The following is a 20000-nucleotide window of genomic DNA, read 5'->3' as shown; positions in this document are numbered from 1 at the left end:
ATTAGGGAAGCAGGCAGTTGGGCAGAACTTTGCCTAATGGCTTTTTCAAATATAATTGCTTTCCAGGTAGTAGTCTCATTATCAAAGACATAATGATTGTAATAGGGCATACTTTTGTATATTTTATAATTTCATCATACCAACTATTTAGAACAAAAACTATCTATATAAAACAAGTGAGTCAAAAGGGCAGGATTTAAGAGAATAGAGTTTGTGCAATTATTTAAGTTGTGGATATGGATAAGAGAGGAAGACCTGTGTGGACACACATTCATACAGCAGAATAGAATGCCTGTACACTTGGAAGGGAACTACTTTTCACAGAGGGAGCAGGGTGGATGGGCACACAGACTATATGGTGGAGATTAGGCAGCCGGTGGTGCAGAGCACTGATACTAGTGCAGCACGGACTGCTTGCTGCAACAAGCTGTCCCCCCTCTGTTAGACGATGGAGACAGAGAGAGAGGGTCAGGACAGAGACACAGAGGGAGAGATAAAGCAAGGGTTTTGTGGGCTGAAAAAAATTGGAAGAGGGATTGAAGGAAAGGAAGAAAGGGGAGAGGACAGAAGGAAAGCATGGTGTACAAGCTGTTTGGAGACTGCACTAACACACATGTTGCTCATAAGCAGGGGAGAAAGAGGAGGGGGGGGGGGAGAGAGAGAGACAGGAGTAGTGAAACTGGTTAGAAGCTTGTTTGCGTTCGTGCCCGGCTACTGTCTCTTTAATGCAATGGCAGACATACTGTATGAGTGTTTGGCAGAGACGACCGAAGGACTGTAACAGAGCTACAGAGGCTGGAAGCGACACACCAGTGTTTGGCAGATGAAACAAGGTTAGCTCAGAGAAAACAAATAGTTTGAGATTGGAGGGATACAAAAAATCATATTTTATTTTCATAGCTGTTGGTGAAAAGTAAGCAGATAAACTACTAAGAGATAAGACAAGTGTACACTAACAATTCAATATTACACCGCATTAGAAAGCCTAAAATCAAATCTCTCCCTCCACTGGTGGAGCTGATGATGTGGGGTGAGAGGAAGGGGAGTTGCTTTTTTGTGTACCAGCAGTAATTGTAGGCGTTGTAGGACAGAATGTTTGACATTTATTCATACTTTTCTGATAGTTTTACTTTTTACAACTTCCTGTGCATATTGATTTTGTCGCAGCTGTTAATCTCTCAGTGCTGTATACACTGTTCCCTGCTCTATTGCTTCAAAATGTCACCTGCTATCGATTGTGTTTTAAATTGCTATGAGTCATGTACTGTATGTAACATTCAGACCAAAACTGTTTGCTGCATAGTGTGCTTGGATGTGTTTGCCACAGGGAGCGAAAGTGAGAGATTGATGAAGCGTCAAACAACATTCAGTGATTGTAAGAGTCCTTTTAGGCTACAGGATAACTACAGTATGCTGTTTGACTGTGTGTTCATAAATGAGTGGTTTGTGTTCATCAAGTGTGTGTGTGGGATGGGTGGGTGAGTTCTGTAGAGTGAAAGAGTTTGTTGTAACAGTAAATGACTCCTCTGGCCCCCACACAGCATCGGTCATTGGTCCAATTACTTTTCAATGTGTGTGATTACACATCCCTTGAAGTGCCCGAGGTGTGTGTGTGTGTGTGTGTGTGTGTGTGTGTGTGTTTGTTTGTGTATATGTAAGTGTATATGTAAGTGTTAGCTGGTCACAATCACATTGGAGGTGGTAAGGTGACTAAAGTATATCCCCTTTTTTCAGCGTTATTTATAGTTGGCTATTTGTCAGGTCACTATGGCCTGATAATGCTGAAATACACACACTTTAGTCAGTGTGTGGTTGTGTGTGTGTGTTTCAACTTTAATGAACCTGAGCTAATAATCTCTCAATTTTCTTGTCCCAATCACTCCATCATTTGTTTCTTCTTTTCACCAAAACAAGTTGCATTATTGACTATTTTGCTTAATGAAGAGCACTAATTTAAAGCATGTGTGTTATGTTGTAGGTGTATGAAAAAACATGAATCCTAGCTGCAAACTTTGCAAAAAAGTTAATGCAAATAAATAACTTGAGGAAACAATGAACAATTTCAGCTAGCATCAAGCCGTTATAAAAAAACATGATGCCTTGCTGTGACATAATACAAAATCTCACTTATCACTTCTGCAAAATGACAACATCTGCTGCTAGTGGGAGTGGCAAGAATAAATCCACACGTATTTATATCATATTGTTTACTTGAATATCTGTTTGTTCTTACAGATTCAACATTGATTCCCCCTGAGAACCACATAAAGCATTAAAGCTAGAGTTTGCCAATGCTACATGTTGTATTGTTTTTCACTTTATTGCCATCACATTAGTCGAGAGGATTCTAATGACTGACTGCTAAAAAGGAGCTCAAATGATGATAGCAAAACACATTTTAATACCCAAGCATATTTCTTGATGGCTTAACAGACATTAATATTCATCAGATTCTAGCTTTGGGAGAGTTTTTTTTTCAGTGGAAGGTATTAGTTCATGGAACTGCCTATAAGTGAATTTAATTTTATTTTTAAAATGGTGCTCTTAGACTTCGATAGAGAGAAAAAAAAAATCAATATATGATAGCTTTGAGTATTTTAGTAAAGCAAGCAACAAAATCTGTGTTTAGCAGTGTATGTATGTATGTATGTATGTATGTATGTATGTTTGTGTAGCTGAGTAGTTGGTATGCCAAAACATTGCAGGAGGCAATGTGTAGCTCACTGGTTGTTAGCCACAGTTTGGAAATGTATGTAAGTTTTATTTGTATGAGATAAGGTGAGTGAGCAAATCAGCAGGACACTATCGTCGAATTCATTTGTCTGTTGTCCTTTAACTTAGGTTCAGTTATCCCAGCACCGATGAACGTGTGTGTCTATGTAGTGTTCATCTAGCATGTGTCTTGGTTCTTATAGCTGTGTGGTACGCTACTGTTTGAATTTTTAAACTAAAGATAAGAGCAGCTTTGAATTCAACATTCACGTTCATTTATATGGGATCTGTGTACGCAGAATTCTGCAGATTTTCCACAGATTTTCGGCAGATTCTAAACAAATTTAAAAAATGTATTAAAATTCAGAATAGTAACACATCTCCACCCCAAGCAGAAAAACAGTCCCCTAAATTCCACAGATTTCCATTCTGCATCACTGCTGAAAACTGTAAAAAAAAAAAAAAAAAAAAAACTAAATCTGCAGAGGCTGTTTGGGTCTTGTTATGGCTAATGAAACTAATTAACTTAGCATTAGCTTAACTTGCTAATTAACCCTTACTAATTAGCTAAGTTACAAGTTAAACAAAATACTACTAAATGCAACAGGTGAAGTGTGATGTTGTAATTGCAACTCACAGTTTTGTGTTTGGAGTACTGGGAAGTGTTTTACTACTAGGGTTGGGTATCGTTTTTTTTTTTTTCGATACCGGTGCTAAAGCGGTACTTTTAAAACGGTGTCGGTGCCTAAACGGTGCCTGAGCCGATACTTTTTAAGAAAGTTAGAAAAAAGAAGAAAAAAAAGAAGGGTACTAAACAACAGTCGGCGACATTTAAGAACAACTTGTTTATTACTACGGCCAAATGGTCAAAATTAAATGATTTAATAGTAATGTAATAACTATAACTTATAATAAACAATAACTTATTTCACCAGTAAATTGCTATTGAATGACAAAAACAACCACCAGATGGGTAAAGGGTATTTTACAATAACTTTGAATGCACCGCGAGGCTGTAGGTTACCAGTTTCAGTGAACGCACCGTTTGTGTTTTTCCGACGTCGGCATCTGCTGTGCTGCAGAGCAGACTGTTGCGTCCCGGTGTTGAAATCAAGGTTATTATAGTTTTGCATTTTTCATTAGTTTTTATTTTTATTTCGTTTTGACTTTTTGTTTTCAAATTCAGTTTAGTTTTTATTAGTTTTTAAAGCGGGTTTGCTAGTTTAGTTTAGTTTGTATTTTTTGAAAATGCTTAGTTTTAGTTTAGTTTATATTAGTTTTAGTCTTAGTTTTAGTTTTTTTGTAATATGGGTTATTGTCAGGGGATTCAAAAAGATCAGATAAAGTATTGTGTAATAATAACTCAACATAAACATCATTTATTTTAGAAATATGTATTCACAATGTATTCAACAATAACACCAGTACATAAAATGTAGCCTACATATGGTCATAAATACGTAAACAGTCTACACAAGACGCAGTATGTGCAAAATGTGTAAGTGACGTGTTCCAGGAAAAAAACCTAAATAGCCAACAGACTAAAGAAGACATACATGAACAGGTGTTTTCAACTTTGGTTGAGTAAAGTGGCGAACTTTTAGAAGTCAATCGAGTCACACAGTTGTGTAGACATATCAATCCACATATTAACCCACGCTTCCTCCCGCTTTTGGTTTTCCTGCGTATTTACTAACCAGCAGCTATCGGGTCGCCGGTGAAAGCCCTCCTGTAGTGTTCTCTCTCCTGCTGTTGTCTCAGTCCTGTATCCATACATCCATGCCCTGTATCCATACATCAATACCCTGTACCCATACATCCATGCCCGTAACATTACCGGGGTTAGCTTCTGTTTCAGGGAAAGGGGGCTTTGCTTTCTCCTTTACCTTGTTAAGGTAAGCTAGGTTAGCCTCCTAGCTTGTGTGCGCTTCTCAAATGTACTTTCAAATTTGTGTGATTTTTCCCTGTAATAAATTGTCCACATATTTTACCACCTTCCACTGCAAGGCGCTTTTATCTGACACAGTCATAATTAAAAAAGTGCCGCTTTCTTCCGACTTTCGGTAGCGCTATGATGCCAGGCGAGAGGCACGGAGCCACGGACATGTTGTGTTCAATTTGACGTGGAATTTCTGGATTCCCAGTCGGAAACTATACATGTCTACGGGAAATGTCATGGTCGGAGAGATATAACGTTATTTGCTCTATGAAAGATCGACAAAGACGAAAACTAAGGACATTTACTCGATAATTTTATTTTATTTTAGTTAGTTTTGCAAACAGACATTACAGTTTTAGTTTAGTTATCGTTTTTTTGTAATGCCTCGTTTTTATTTTTATTTCAGTTAATGACAATGTTTTTTCCCACCTAGTTTTCGTTATTTCGTTCATTTTCGTTAACGATTATAACCTTGGTTGAAATACAGTCACACTTTACACTGTTTAACGTTAGCTGTCAGCATTTTAACCGTGTTTAATCCAGCTGCTAGCTAAAGGTAGGCTAACGTTACCTGCTGTTGAGTGTAGTGTAAAGTCAGGCACCGAAATAAGGCACAGAAATTTTCGTTCTTATTCGGTCTCGTTACTACCGTTTAGGTCGGAACCGGTGCCCTATTGGCACCGCGTTTCGGTACCCAACCCTATTTACTACATAAAAAAATGTTTGGAGTGATATTAGCCTATGACAATATTCTAAGTGACAGACAAATGTAAACAAACTTGAAAATATTTGTATCTACAAAAGTTGGTCCCTGCATAATAAGTTTGGGAATCACTGCCGTAGTGTTCCCAGCCCAAGGGGGGCACGAGCCAAGAACGACCTCATCACCTTTTTTGCGTAAAGCATGAAGGCTCAGCAAGTTGTTAGTCATCGTCTCAAACACGTAACATATGAGATAAATGGTTGTGATTGGCCCACCTGGAAATCTCTCTAAAGGGACCAGACGTATCTGCCAGGGCAAATAACATATGAGCTCGCAGATTTGTCTGGTTCCCAGGGTAACAACATATCAACCATATGACAGAATAACTTATCATTGTTGCTGTAGAGCCTTACTTTATTGCTTGCTAGGTAGCTGGCTTTAGAATAGCAAAATTACATTTAAGGGTTGTCATTGCTCTACAATATGAATCTGATTATTAGGCCAATAGGTCCTAGAAGTTTGCTTAGAACTCTATGTTTGTGCTGGGTGAATTCACACATAAGAGAATGTGTGTCAGAAAAGTGTTAAGATGAGAGACCGTTACAGAAACAGGGAGAAAGAATGCACTTTTGTCCAATGCAAAAATAAAGACTCAACAGAGAGCAGTAAATGAGCAACAGAGGGAAGCAAAGAAAAGAGAATAGAGATAGTGCCAGATAAATAGGAGGAAAAGCATTGTGGGATGCTAATGGCAGTGTTTTGAAGCCTCAGTCTTCATGGTAACAGTCTAGGTACAGTGGGTCATTCACTCCCCCCCCACAAAAGCACATTAATTTCATACTGTCAGGGGGAAATGAGCCCTTATCTGGAGCTGTGGAGATAAGCTGAGGCAGTGGGCCACTCTGATAGCCAGGCTGCCATTTTAGGTCCTGACTCACATGTGGTCGTCCACCCGCGCGCGCGTGCACACACACACACACACACACACACACACACACACACGCACACGCACACGCACACACACACACACACACACACACACACACACACACACACACACACACAAGGATACTTTCACACTCTCCTGTTATATGGAAGTCAAAACAATATAAATATAGAGTGGAAATCTTGGTATTCAGATAATGTAGCATAGCCAATTGTGTTGTAGTATTGCAGAGAGGTTCTTTCAATTTATTCAGACTTGAACATTTTTTATTCAGACTTGAAATATAAAAGTAATATTTTCTAAGAGGAATTAATGAAGTGGTTAATTAAAGCAGAGATCCAAAAGCAACATTCATTGAAGAGGTAATATATGAAAATGCTAGATGATAATTGTCATTAGTATGGCTGGTGAACCTATGTGTCTATATTGACAAATAAAATGGATGATAACACTCATCTTCCTCACCTCCAGAAATTGGGCCTTTAAAAAAACTCAAATCTCAGTGGCTGGCAATGACTCATTTAGTCATCATTTAATCATACAATTCAGAATCCACAATGTATCATGGTCAATCCAAAGTGAGAGTGGGAGAGTAAAATTAGATTTGCCTTTGATACATAATGTGTGGGCATTTCATGTGTTTGCATGTGTCTGAATGACTGAGTGTATGCTATACAGTGGCAAACAAATCCAGCCTGCCCCTGATTGATGCTCTGTGATTACTGTTGTGCTTGACAATGTTGATTGATGTGTTTCTCCTAATCCTATTGACTTATGTTTAAACACTGTGGGAAATGCAGCAGAGACTACTTTCATTACAGGCTATTGCAGAATGTTGATTGCTTTAATATTCTTAATATTGTCTTTTCACAGTCACAAAGTGCAGTCTTAACTTTGAACATTGTGGCTAAGGGATGTAGGACCTCAACAAAAGCTAAAACCAATGTTTTTTTATTGACTGATAGCTGGAGCAACAGGCATTAGAGCCCAACATCGTTTTCAAAGTAGTCAGGAACTCTTGTTTAATTAACACAATCAAGAGGAATCAATATTAAGTGCCTTGCTTAAGGGTTAAATGACAGCTGAAGGCAATTCTTGTCTTCCAGAAACAGTACAGGAACAACTGATGAATAAATAATTGATTGATTATCTGTATATTTTATCCGTGTACATTCCCACTGACTTTACAAGTAAATATAAAGGTTGAGTCCCTGAGCCATACAGCTGGAATACAGTGTGCTTCGGCAGGTGTGTTTGCTAATCACTTTGCTATTCACTTACTGACAACTGTACATTTCACTGTTCATTACTTTTTTCCACTGGGCTTTGCCACAAATAAGCCTCACTATTAAAAGATAAGGGTCAAGATTTCAGGAAGTAACAGCTGAATAGGCTAATAGGGGGCACACACTGCTCTACCACAACAATTCAATTTGCCTTCTTTATTTATCTACCCCTTTTTTCACTTTTCATTAAAAACACTTCCCCCAGTCCCACTCAAGATGTCTGGTATCACTACTGTTTCTCTGTCACCAAACTAAACTGATCTGTAAGATATACTGTTTTTCTTTGGTTTAATTAACGCATTATGTGTGTACAGTACTGGAAACTTTTCATTGGTTTAGATGCCAGCCTCAGTGTTCATTTCACATTGTATCTTTCCTGTTACTGAATGACAACACAGGCATGTTGTATGTGTACTTGTGTTGCACCCATGTTCCTGCATGTGTGACTTAATTTTGTGTGCTGGTGTGCTTAGATTAGATTAGATTAAACTTTATTGTCACTGCATAGAGTACAGGTACTAAAGCAACACAATGCAGTTCAGCATCTTAATTGCAGACTAATGTACATATTTTACAAAATAAAATAGAATAAATACAATGTGGAATAAACAGTAGGGGTATGATTACACTAGATATACCGTATACAGTACATGAGCAGTATGAATAGTAACAGTGCGTATGAATATGCTAAGACTAAGGATGCACCGACTGCAAATTTGTCAGCCGATACCGATGTGTAGAATTTTCATTTGGCCGATGTCGATACAGATGCTGATGTTTGTTGTTTTCGTTTGCGCCAGGTAAACAAATACATCTCATTATAAAAAAATATTGAATCATGTTCATCACACTAACTGTGAATGGGCAGAAATCCCCACCATTAGCGAGGGCACCTGAAGGCACCATAGATAGAGTCCCGCAGGAGCCCACATGCTTCGTAGTTAGTTTACATAAGTCACTCACGGTGACTTCAGGGAAGCAGGAGTATTTTCTGTTGTTTCTCCGTCATGGTGTCTGGAATAGAGCTCAACTGTGACCGCCCACATTTTTTCGGCTCTGTCTCCGGAAGTGTTTTTCCCCATTCAATTGTTTCATTGACATTTCGAAAATTGCTTATATATAGAGTTTTAAGTCTGGAACCAAGCCAACCAGCTCCAATATGAATAGTGAGCATAACACATTTGATTCGGCGCAAAAAAACATTTTAAAAAACGGCAAAAAAAAAGGCAAAGGTACAAGACCGTGTACAGAAACTATCATAGACTTTAATGGTAGAAGCTCGCTCTAGCCGTTCATGGTTTCGCGGGTACGGTAAACGTTTTTATGGTAACAACGAGTTGGACAACTCACAGACGTTGCTGTCACGCTTAGGATTGTGGGTATTGTAGTTTTTCTCCATTAAATCACGGATAAAACATGTTTTTCTTAAAACAAGGTTGATTTAATACGGACTTCTAGCTTCTACAGGAGCAGAAACCTTCGTTTCACAACCACGTAGCTTGGGGTCAGTCTACCTCGGATGGTTTAGACATTATGACTGATATTCTAAATCCTTATGGAGAAAATCAATGGGATTTTTACTTCCGGAGTCGGCTGTGGGCGGGACTGTTGAAGTCTATAGTCAAGCTGCAGGCTACCGGTAAGCTAACTTTACCCTGTGTCTTTAGCTGCATGCTATTAGCCGGTAAGCTATGCTGTCCGGTGTCCGCGGGGATTTCACCTGCTCGAATGCTGTAGTTAACATGGGCTGCTCTTTTGGCCTCCAGGTAATCTCTCCGTTATTTATTAGCTTTCAGGTAATCATTTGACTCTTGAAATGTATGATATGAATAGGTTTATGCACTATAGAGGGTTTTCACTGACGTCACGTTCTGGGCGGTAACCTGGATGCTTAACTGTATGATATCATTGTGATAGTCAAGGTGTAGCCAAGTACAAGAGCCATGCCAAGTCGTGAAAACCGTCTATATATCCGTTTCACAAGTAATGTTACAATATAGCAGTGGTATGCAGTCTGTGCTGAAGTCCACGATGAGCTCCTTGGTGTTCTTGGTGTTGAGAGCCAGGTTGTTGTCAGCACACCACGCTGCCAGGTGTTGAACCTCCCAGGTCTCGAACCTCCACCTCCTAGTAGACGGACTCATCACCATCATTGATGAGGCCAACCACTGTTGTGTTCTGCACTTGGTGTTGGAACCATGTGGCCCTACAGTCTCGGGTAAAGAGGGAGTAGAGGAGAAGAATCAGCACACAGCCCTGTGGGACACCGGTGGAGGTGTGGTTGTGGTGTTAATAGGAAGTCCAGTATTTAGTTGCAGAGGGAAGTCTTGATGCCTATTGAATGCTGAGCTGAAGTCGATGCGTTTGTGTGAGTGTGTGAGGGGGCCTCTGTGCTAACAGGAGAATTCCAGGTGCGCTTACTGTATGTCGCAGTATAGTTGTGACAATCAACACCATGCCAGTGTTCAGATCCACACCTGTCAGAGTCATGTAGTGTAATTCAACTTGGCGGCTCCATGAGTAGACAATTGATGCTGATAAACCTTTTGAGTTGTATGCACTATTGTGTGCATGCATACTGCTGTATGTTTTTCTCTCTCTTCTCTCGTTTAGCATGTGTGCGCACATGTGCCTGTATCAGCTCTAACCGGTGTTTGTATGTTTTGTGTACTGTGCATACATGGCTGGAGTTATTCCCTGCAGGTGTGTTCAGGTATGAATATAAAGTAGAAGCCCCCCTGTGCTATAGGCCTCTCTTGGGGCATTTGGCTGCACCACTAATGTTTTATTGATTTTACACGCTCACGTTTTTACAAGCATTTAGAACAGCTACTGTGCTGTAAATTCCCCTTTTACAATGTCTATCATCATTGCTGCACACCATGCACGTATCAGTGTCTTGTTTGTCTGCTATGTGCTCCCCATCTCTCCCTGTCTCTCTTTCTCTCTCCCTTAGTGTTGTTTATGTTATAACCTGCCTTCTCATGTGTGCCCTGTCTCTCATGTTTGTGTGTCCTTTCTATCTTTTGCATTATGCACACACACATGCACTGCACATAATGTACGCTAAGAAAACCGGAAAGAGCTACAGGCAGCATACAGTATGTGAGTCAAGAGCAGGGTGTACACACACATTCACACACACACACACACACACACACACACACACACACACACACACACACACACACACACACTAAGATCAAGGGCTGTATTGACTGTGAGATTGTAGTGAGAATAATACAGCAATAGTTTTTTCCCTGTGCTATAGAAATAAAGGTTAGTTGGCTCAGCTTCAAAAAAACAAAATATTACCAATGCCACTGTTTTTTGCATGTTATAAAATAGAGAACAAAACAATAGTAGGGGATACAGATTTTGAATGTGTGGGACTCAGATTCTGGCTCCACATCTCCCCCCCCAGGCTGAAACGAGGATGCCATGTAATACAATGTGCCTGACTATATCTGTGTGAGTTACATAAATGCAGAAAGACAAGCAGAGCATCAATGAATTTCACTTTTTTTTAAATCTAAAATCAAAGCACTTTTGTGATGATAATTAGAATAAGACAATGATAAAAATGATAAGGATACATTAGGGAGCTAAACTCCCTGCACACCCTGATCAGACCTCTGCTCACATTGAAGGTGGGCGTAGCTATGCTGGGAATTATGTGAGGTCACAGGACTGGATGTACTAAGAAGAATGACAAAGGTGTATTATTTCCCGCTCCAACAGGTGCCAAAAAAGCCAAAAGGAGAGCCAGAGAGATGCCAATCAAACAGTCTGTGTATGCCTACTCAGTCCTGAGCAGAGGTATACAGTAGTCTGGTGAGGAACTTAAAACACCTGGATGGGTGGACAATGGCTGTGACCTTTTTAAAGGCACTGCATATAAACACTGGTGTTTTCAGTTATGGTTGAGTAGACTTAAGCTCAAGTTGAAGTTGCTCGAAGAGAGATACTTATTTTCATACAATCAAGTATCAAAAACTGAGGAGGACACGCTGTTGGATGCTGTCCTCCTCTTTTACTCTTTCTTCAATGCATAACAAATCTATCTCTTTCTCTCCCTGACCCTGTCTTTCTGCTTCAGCAGCACTGGTTGAAGCCTGAAAATATTGTAAACAAATTAATAACATAACTAATTACACTGGTCGGACTGTTCAGCTCTGTTTCAGACTGATACCTCCGGTTCAGGCTGGTCCTCATCCTCAACACGTGCCTTTTTCAGTCGCGGAAAATACTTTTCAATTCTCATCTGGATTGAAGCAGCAAACATTCAGTGTAAGAGTAAAAAAATGACATAACATTATTTATAATAAGTTTATTTGATTCACAGCTGCTACATATAGTGTTTTGACCTCGACAACCCAACTGCATTTTACCGCAAACTTGCGACTAGTTAACTTTCTAAAGCAGGCACAATCGCTTGTTTGCGAAGAGTCGGGTCGGGACTCCAACATTAACACACTGACAACATTGTATTCAGAATCTAAGATATTTGTATAGCACTTTTTAATGTGTGATTGTGTAAAGGTGTTCACCTTTCGTGAACTTGTGAATTTCGCCAGCCGTCTTCTCCATAGACAGTGTTTTCATGGAGACAGACGCTGAGTGCACGGGGGGAGGGGCTGTGTGTGTGTGTGTGTGTGTGTGTGTGAGCGCGACGGAAATAGCATTTACCCACCTCCAAAGTGCGTTTATCCACCTCTTTCATATTGTTCATTATTAGTTTCATAGGTTGTTAAACCTAAGACGAAGTCTATCCATATTGCACTGCATTATGGTATTGAGAATGAGGACATGCGTCATGGTTTGGGTGGTGTCTGAGCCCGTCCACCATTTTGGGATCCTACACTATGGGTTGCCAGGGGCAACAGTGTCAGAGCGACAGAGATGGAGCAGGAAAGACAAGACAGCTCGAGGAATTATCATCACAGCGTTTAAACGGAGAAATTACGAGAAAATTAAGAAGAAATGGAGAAGAAGGCGGCAAAAGAAAAGGGCCCTTACAGGGAGAAACTGATAGGAACAACAATCTCTAAAACTGGTCCATTAATCAATTAGCGTCCACTAAAAGTTCTGTTTTTGCCACTGACAGGCTCAGATTATTATTCTAAGTGTCTGACAACATTATGGAAAGGATCCCTACAGAGATAGACCTTTTTGTTAAAGAGTAAGATCCTTTTAGTTTAACATGAAACAGCCCCAAAATCTCCATCACCAAACCCACTCCATGTAGATAATCAGTGTTTTATCATCAGAAAACACACTTCATTCAAAGTGGAAAAAATAAAACTTCAAAAAAGCCGTCTTGGTTTACATGTGGAAATATGCTGGCTCTATAAATGCTAAAAGTACTGATTATTTACATGGAGTCTGGTGGGTTTGGTGATGGTGAATTCGGCGCTGTTTCATGTTAAACAAAAAGGATCTTACTCTTTAGTTAGTTAGTTAGTTATATTTTTTTTCTGTCATGCCACACATTTTCGCCCATCCCACATGGGATTACAAGACACCACAAACTTATTGATGAACAGCTGGTTTAATGTAGGGAGCATGTCAAAACTGTTTTCCAAAGGCCCTACAGTACAGGAGATTCAGAGGGAATCTAGCCTGCACCAGGTTAAAGACCTTTCCCTCTACAGGGCTACATACAGTATACCTTTACGTGAGATGTGAGCCCATGTTCAATTCAAGATATTGTATTTGTTATATATATATATATATATTTCCCTCTGCAGCATGCCCTCGGCTTTTCCGGTGTGTTTGTGTTTTCTTCTGAGTACAAATCAAGCTGTGCGATTTTGTGTATCACAGTGTGGATGTGCGTGTTAGTCTTTGAAAAGCAGAAAGCTAAATCACTTCTTTTTTCCCCACTACCTCTCTCTCTCTCTCTCTCTCTCTCTCTCTCTATAGGGAAAACAGACTACTGTAGTAGTCTAAAAACAATATTTTATTGACAGCAGAAGGCAGCACATACTGTAGATGAAGAAACTGTGGTTTAGGACTTAATGTTGTCCGGGGGAAAAGACTGGAAGTTTATGATGCAATTTGATAGACATAAAAGTCTGGGTCTAATTCGTAAAGCGCCTTTGAATAAAACCAAATCACCATAATTTCCACATGTGCAGTGCATAATGCACCAGGGATAAACATTGGTGTGTTCAGGAAAATAATTTGGCATACAGTATATGAAGAGTGTGTTCAAAAATGGGGGCATTGGGATATAAAGTTATATATACTGTATATATTTGTGTTTTTTGGTTTCTGTCCTTTGTTACTGTTTTAACATCTCACATCTGCTCTGACTTTGTTAAATAAGTATTCCGTCTACATCACAATGATGTACTTTTATTGTTTTTATATTGTGTGCTTAAAGTGCATTTGCCTCGTTTCTTTTCTACAGTTTATCGTTCGCTAAACCCAATCTGATGTCAATTATTTCTGGGAATTTAACTGTTTTGTGTGTGTGTGTGTGTGTGTTTCTTTGTGTGCACATTGCAGCTGGCAACGTGGGACCCGGTTCATGGCTTGAATGGCACTCTGACAGACAGGAAATTGGAAAATAACATGAGAGGAGTGGTGTTACGAGTCGTCACTGTTCTGGTGAGTATTACCTGTATTTTCATATGTGTGTGTGCAATGCATGTCTTTTTTTAAAAATCATTCTGTGATTTCCAATTGGCCATACATAAAAGAAACACCTGTTACATTGTTCCCTGTTTGAAAAATTGCCCTGCTGTTCACTCAGAAGAATCAAAGACGGATTGTTGTGACTACTGCTGGCATGTCAGTCTTCAGCCTTTTGCTCTATTGTAAATCTGTCCTTTTGTCTAGTTTTCTGCCCATCATTCAACTCTGTCTCTGTGGAGATGTACGGCGACAGGCTGAGAGCTTGTGTGAGGGAAGGAAAATGGCAGACAAACATTTATGAGACAAAGTGTTGGGAGGAAAGCGAGAAGTCAGACAAGGCAAAACACAAAGAAAATGTAACAAGATGAGCTTACAAACAGACCAAACTATCATCATTTCATTAGCTTCCATTTTGACATTTGACAGCTTGATGAAAAACCGTTGGAGTCTTGATGACAGCAAGACTCCAGCTCTTTCTGTTTCGCCTGCAGCATCGATTTGAGTACATCCCATGAGTGCTTTAAAGATTCACTGCTGTAAATTCTTCATATCCCGTCTTTGAAGTGAGAAGCAGAGAAGAAAGAGATAATGCTAGACATCTTTGTGGCTATCCTTTTTTTTCTCAAAAATGTTTCAGTCTTTGATTTTCATCATCCTTAAAGGAAAAAAAGAATATGGATTGTGTTTTGAATGTCACCCTTTTCCCATCATAGGTGTGGGGTGGCTTCTATAGGTGTAGCGGATGTGCCAGTTTATTACTGTATGTGCACATTTTTTGTCATGTTCTGTACCTCTGGTTGTGTAGATATGTGTGTGTGTTACCCGAGATGGCTGATGCCTCATGAGGACCTAAAGACAGAAATAGATAGAAATGGCCAGGGTCTTGCCCAGATGAACTGTTTTCTTTTTACGTAAGAATCGTTGGAGGGTAAATCCTCATTGTGCTGTTTGTGTTTAAGCGTACACATGCACAAACATTAATTAACATTAATAAGCAATTATAGGATGTGTTTGTTGTATTCTATCATCCAGACTGTTGAATAGTTATCAATTAGTTAATTGGTGATGAGATCATACCACTGTTAGGGCCAATTCCTCTAAATCAATGCTATTGATTGGCTGGGACTATATTGATTATTAAATGAATGTTACAAAGGAATAGCTACATCACTATAATTGTGTGTTCAGGATTTAGTAGATTGTACATTCTGGTCACAAGTGTGACCCAAATTGATATTTTGCAAATGGGAATTAAATTTGAAGCTTTTAAACGGTTACATTAAAATGATGTGTTCTAGACAGGAAGTTTATTTTCTTTAGATGTAACACAGTTTTCATCTTTTGCCTATTCATTCATAATACTCTATGCTCCTTAATTTTTTGAGGGTGAAGCCCCATTTCTTTGGTTCTACTCCACATTTATGGGTAGCAAACTGTAAATTTATACTGCAGCCCAAATATGCAGCCAAAGGCAGAAGATGTCCCTTTTTCACATTTCTGGAGATAATGAAAGAGCACTCAGGGTGTTCCCCAAATCAACCATACATTTTTATTTTGGAAGAGGATAAGGCACACAGTAGCACCATCTTGAATTACAGACAAATTTGTATTAAAATTCTAAGTGTTGTGATGATTGGGAGTGATTGATAATGAAAATCAATGATGATTGATATGGTTCCATTCAATAGTTTCAGACATTGAATGATGTTAAGGGGTATAGACATTATTAGACATTAAGAATAGAGAGATGACAGAAAACGAGGGAGAGAGAAATGCAACAAAGGTCCCCGCCCGGAGACATTGCTGTTCGTGGTCGCTGTCTTAACCTCTATGCCAAACCTACAACCACCACAGTTTGTACCAGTTGATATTTAGGGCCCGAGCGCCGATAGCGGCGAAGGCCCTATTGAAACTGAAGGAATTATTATTTTCCCGGCAAATGAATTGGCTTTTTGAGGGGCTTAACATATTCAAAAACTCACCAAATTTGGCGGTCGCATCAAGTCTGGTGAACATTTACGTATTTTAAGGGTTTCGGGAATAGGCGCACAAAAATGGCTCGCTAGCACCCCCTACAATGTTAAAAAAATTGAGCCCCTGCAGTGCGTTTAACGTAGACTCACGAAACTTGGTACACATATGTATCATGTCAAGATGTACAAAAAACGTCATTGAAGCCATACCCTAAGCCCAACAGGAAGTCCGCCATTTTGATTTCAAAGTTCGAAATTAGTGCGATTTTGGCCATTTCCACATGTCGTACTCCTAGAGATTTCATCCGATCAACTTCAAATTTGGTCTGTGCCATCTTAAGACATTAAAGATGAAAAGTTGTTAAAAGAAAAGCTTTTCGTCATAGGGCATGGCCGTGGCGGGGCGGCCATTTTGTGCGTTTCGCCGCCGAAACAGGAAGTGGGTGTAACTCGAGTGTACATTGTCCGATTGGCTCGAAACTTTTCAGGATTCATAAGAGTCCAACCCTGAGGACAAATAAAGGCCGATATTTACTTAAAGTCATAGCGCCCCCTAATGGCAACAGGAAGTAGGCCTAAAAGTCAAGGTGCTATACTTTAACGAACTCCTCCTAGAGATTTCATCCAATGTACTTCAAACTTTGTCTCTATCATCCCAACACCTTAAAGATGAAAAGTTATTAAAAGAAAAACTTTTCGTCTGACGGTGTGGGCGTGGCGTGGCGGCCATTTTGAGTGTTGAGCGTTGAACAAATAAATTGTTGTAACTTGAGTGTACGTTGTCGTATCTGCCCGAAAATTCTCACGATTGACAAGGGTCCAGGCCTGAGGACACCTACAGGCCATATTTGACTTTTGGTCATAGCGCCCCCCGCTGGCAACAGGAAATGCGCCTTATATGACAAACATCATCCGATTTACATGAAACTTAGAATGTGTGGTCTACATGTGATAATGAGCCGGCCCTTATAATATAACCACGCCCACTTACTCAGGCCACGCCCCCTTTCATAACATTTGTACCGTTTAAGGTAGAGTCTTGTGTGAGGTGTCATTGAACTCAGCAGAGAGTTCCTTCTTCATTGGTGATGGTTTGGCCCGCCCCCTATGCTTAAGCCACGCCCCCTTTCATGAATGCTGATCCATCTAAGGTAGAGTCTTGTGTGAGGTGTCATTGAACTCAGCAGAGAGTTCCTTCTTCATTGGTGATCGTTTGGCCCGCCCCCTATGCTTAAGCCACGCCCCCTTTCATAACATTTTAACCGTTTAAGGTAGGGTCTTGTGTGAGGTGTCATTGAACTCAGCAGAGAGTTGCTTCTTCATTGGTGATGTTTGGCCCGCCTATGCTTAAGCCACACCCCCTTTCATAACATTTGAACGATTTAAGGTTGACCATTGTGTGAGGTATCAATGAAATCAGCAGAGAGTTCCTTCTTCATTGGTGATGGTTTGGCCCGCCCCCAATGCTTAAGCCACGCCCCCTTTCATAACATTTGAACGATTTAAGGTTGACCATTGTGTGAGGTATCAGTGAACTCAGCAGAGAGTTCCTTCTTCATTGGTGATGTTTTGCCCCGACCCCTATGCTTAAGCCATGCCCCCTTTCATAACATTTGAACCGATTAAGGTAGACCCTTGTGTGAGGTATCATTGAACTCAGCAGAGACTTCCTTTTTAATTGGTGATGGGTTGACCCGGCCCCTATAATTTAGCCACGCCCCTTTTTATAACTGGTGACCCATTTAAGGAAGAGTCTTGTGTGAGGTGTCATTGAACTCAGCAGAGAGTTGCTTCTTCATTGGTGATGGTTTGGCCCGCCCCCTATGCTTAAGCCACGCCCCCTTTCATAACATTTGAACCATCTAAGGTAGAGTCTTGTGTGAGGTATCATTGAACGCAGCAGGGAGTTCCCTTTTCATTGGTGATGATTTGCGGTGTCTGAGTGCCGCGCAAATGCACGGTCGCAAGGAGCGGCGACCGCCGGTGACCCCGACGCGCGCAGAGGAGCGAGGGCCCGTCCATCGCTGCTTGCAGCTTTAATACTATGTTGGACCTGTTGATTTGTTGGAAGAAGGAGGAAGAGAAAAATCTATGGTGCACCATCTATATTAATCACAAGTCACAAAGTGTCCATGGCCTCCATCTTAAAGTGGCCATATTATGCTCATTTTCAGGTTCATAATTGTAATTTGAGATTGTATCAGAATAGGTTTACATGGTTTAATTTTCAAAAAACACCATATTTTTGTTGTACTGCACATTGCTGCAGCTCCTCTTTTCACCCTGTGTCAGGTCTCTGTTTTAGCTACAGAGTGAGACCTCTCAACTTCTGTAACGTCTTTGTTGTCAGTCGCACATGCCCAGTAGCTAGGTAAGGTTTACATGAGCTAGCTAGCTGTTTGTGCAACTTCGGCCTGTACAAGGCAGGATTAGCCGGGAGCCTTCTTCTAAATGAGGACGCACTTCCAACTTTGTGTGGAATACCTGCAGAACAGGGACATGTAAGTAGTTCTATACAATTTATTTTGTAGATTAGGGTGAATTTGTGTGTTGTAGCATTGTTTTGCCATTGAGAACGAGCTAGCATGCTAACGGTTAGCCCCCTAGGCCCCTCGTTTCGGCTAGTGACGTAGAAAGCCGTGCAGATTTTGAACACCTCACCCGGAGACTGAAGGCAGGACACATTCAGAAACCCATATCTCACTCAAAACAGCATGGATGTTTTTTTTTCAAAGTTTGTATGCCTGTGGAAGCACCAGAGACACAAAATAACACCCCAAATCCCAGAAAAAGTGTTTTTTTCATAATATGGGCACTTTAATCAAACAAAGGCTGAGGGAAAATTCATGTTTATAACAATATGAAATCTAACCTTCTGCAGAGACTGGCAGGGCTTTTCAAAATACATTTTACACCAATTTCACAGACAAATCCGCAGAGAATATGCTCGCTGTTACAAATCACCACATGACACTATAATGCTCAGCATTCCTTTTAAGGACTCTTCAAATGCCAATACTTTGTCTTTGTGGAAAATTGCTGTTCCTTGTCCAAATCATGTCTCCAAAAACACTCAATCCTCACTTAGACCACGTGGTACTTCCAGTCAAGAGGAGACGGTGGATGAACTTGCGCAAAAGGAATTAGTAGTAGTAGTAGTAGTAGTAGTAGCAGTAGTAGTAGTAGTAGTAGGAGGAGAGATGAGGTGAATAAGAGATGAGAGCAACATCAGAAAGATAAGGAGGAGATGGAAGGGAAGGATTATTTAATAAAGAGTAAGATTATATTGCAAGGATGACAAGTTGGAAGTATTGTAGCCTCCATGGATGGATGGACGGATGGATAGATGAAGAGAGAAGGTGTCCTAGACATATGTTTAGGGAAAGCTGGAGATGTTGGGGTGTGGAAAGATGCCACATGGTATATATCACAGCTGGTGAGTGGCAGGGGAAAGAAAGAGACAGCAAAATAACCACAAAGAGAGCGGGGCGAGACAGATTAGTGGCACAAAACCAGACTACATCTCAGAAGGTAATTTTTTCGTGACAAGATTTCAGTCTGGAAACCATAACTGAGTATCGATTGAGCCTGGTAGCTCAAAGGCAGACCAACCAATGAGCTATGGGAAGTGAACAACTCTTTAAACCAGATGTTATAGATTATGCATTTTGTAACCACATGAATTATTTCTTTCACTTACACAAATAATCATTTGGCTGGATAGTTTCAGAGAGATTTGACAATGTTTTTTTCCCAACAGCCACCATGTTTTACAAAAGATAGAAAGGAAAGACCAGTG

General features: G+C 40.3%; 1 protein-coding gene across 3 annotated transcripts in view; it reads left to right on the top strand.

The window, feature by feature from the left end:
• Nucleotides 1-20000, top strand: part of grid2 (glutamate receptor, ionotropic, delta 2) — a 614241-nt gene that overhangs the window by 464253 nt on the left and 129988 nt on the right. For all 3 annotated transcript variants that reach the window (XR_004895179.1, XM_031309308.2, XM_031309309.2), the window contains exon 9: nt 14100-14201. Coding sequence is in view for 2 of the 3 variants with exons in the window: in XM_031309308.2 (XP_031165168.1) it covers nt 14100-14201 (102 nt within the window). In the remaining variant the exon portion in view is untranslated. The remainder of the gene's footprint in view (nt 1-14099; nt 14202-20000) is intronic.

Source organism: Sander lucioperca, chromosome 2, assembly GCF_008315115.2.
Source record: "Sander lucioperca isolate FBNREF2018 chromosome 2, SLUC_FBN_1.2, whole genome shotgun sequence".
Lineage (NCBI taxonomy): Eukaryota > Metazoa > Chordata > Actinopteri > Perciformes > Percidae > Sander > Sander lucioperca.
The sequence above is the reverse complement of the archived record's forward strand: the minus strand, read 5'-3'. Positions and strand labels throughout refer to the sequence as shown.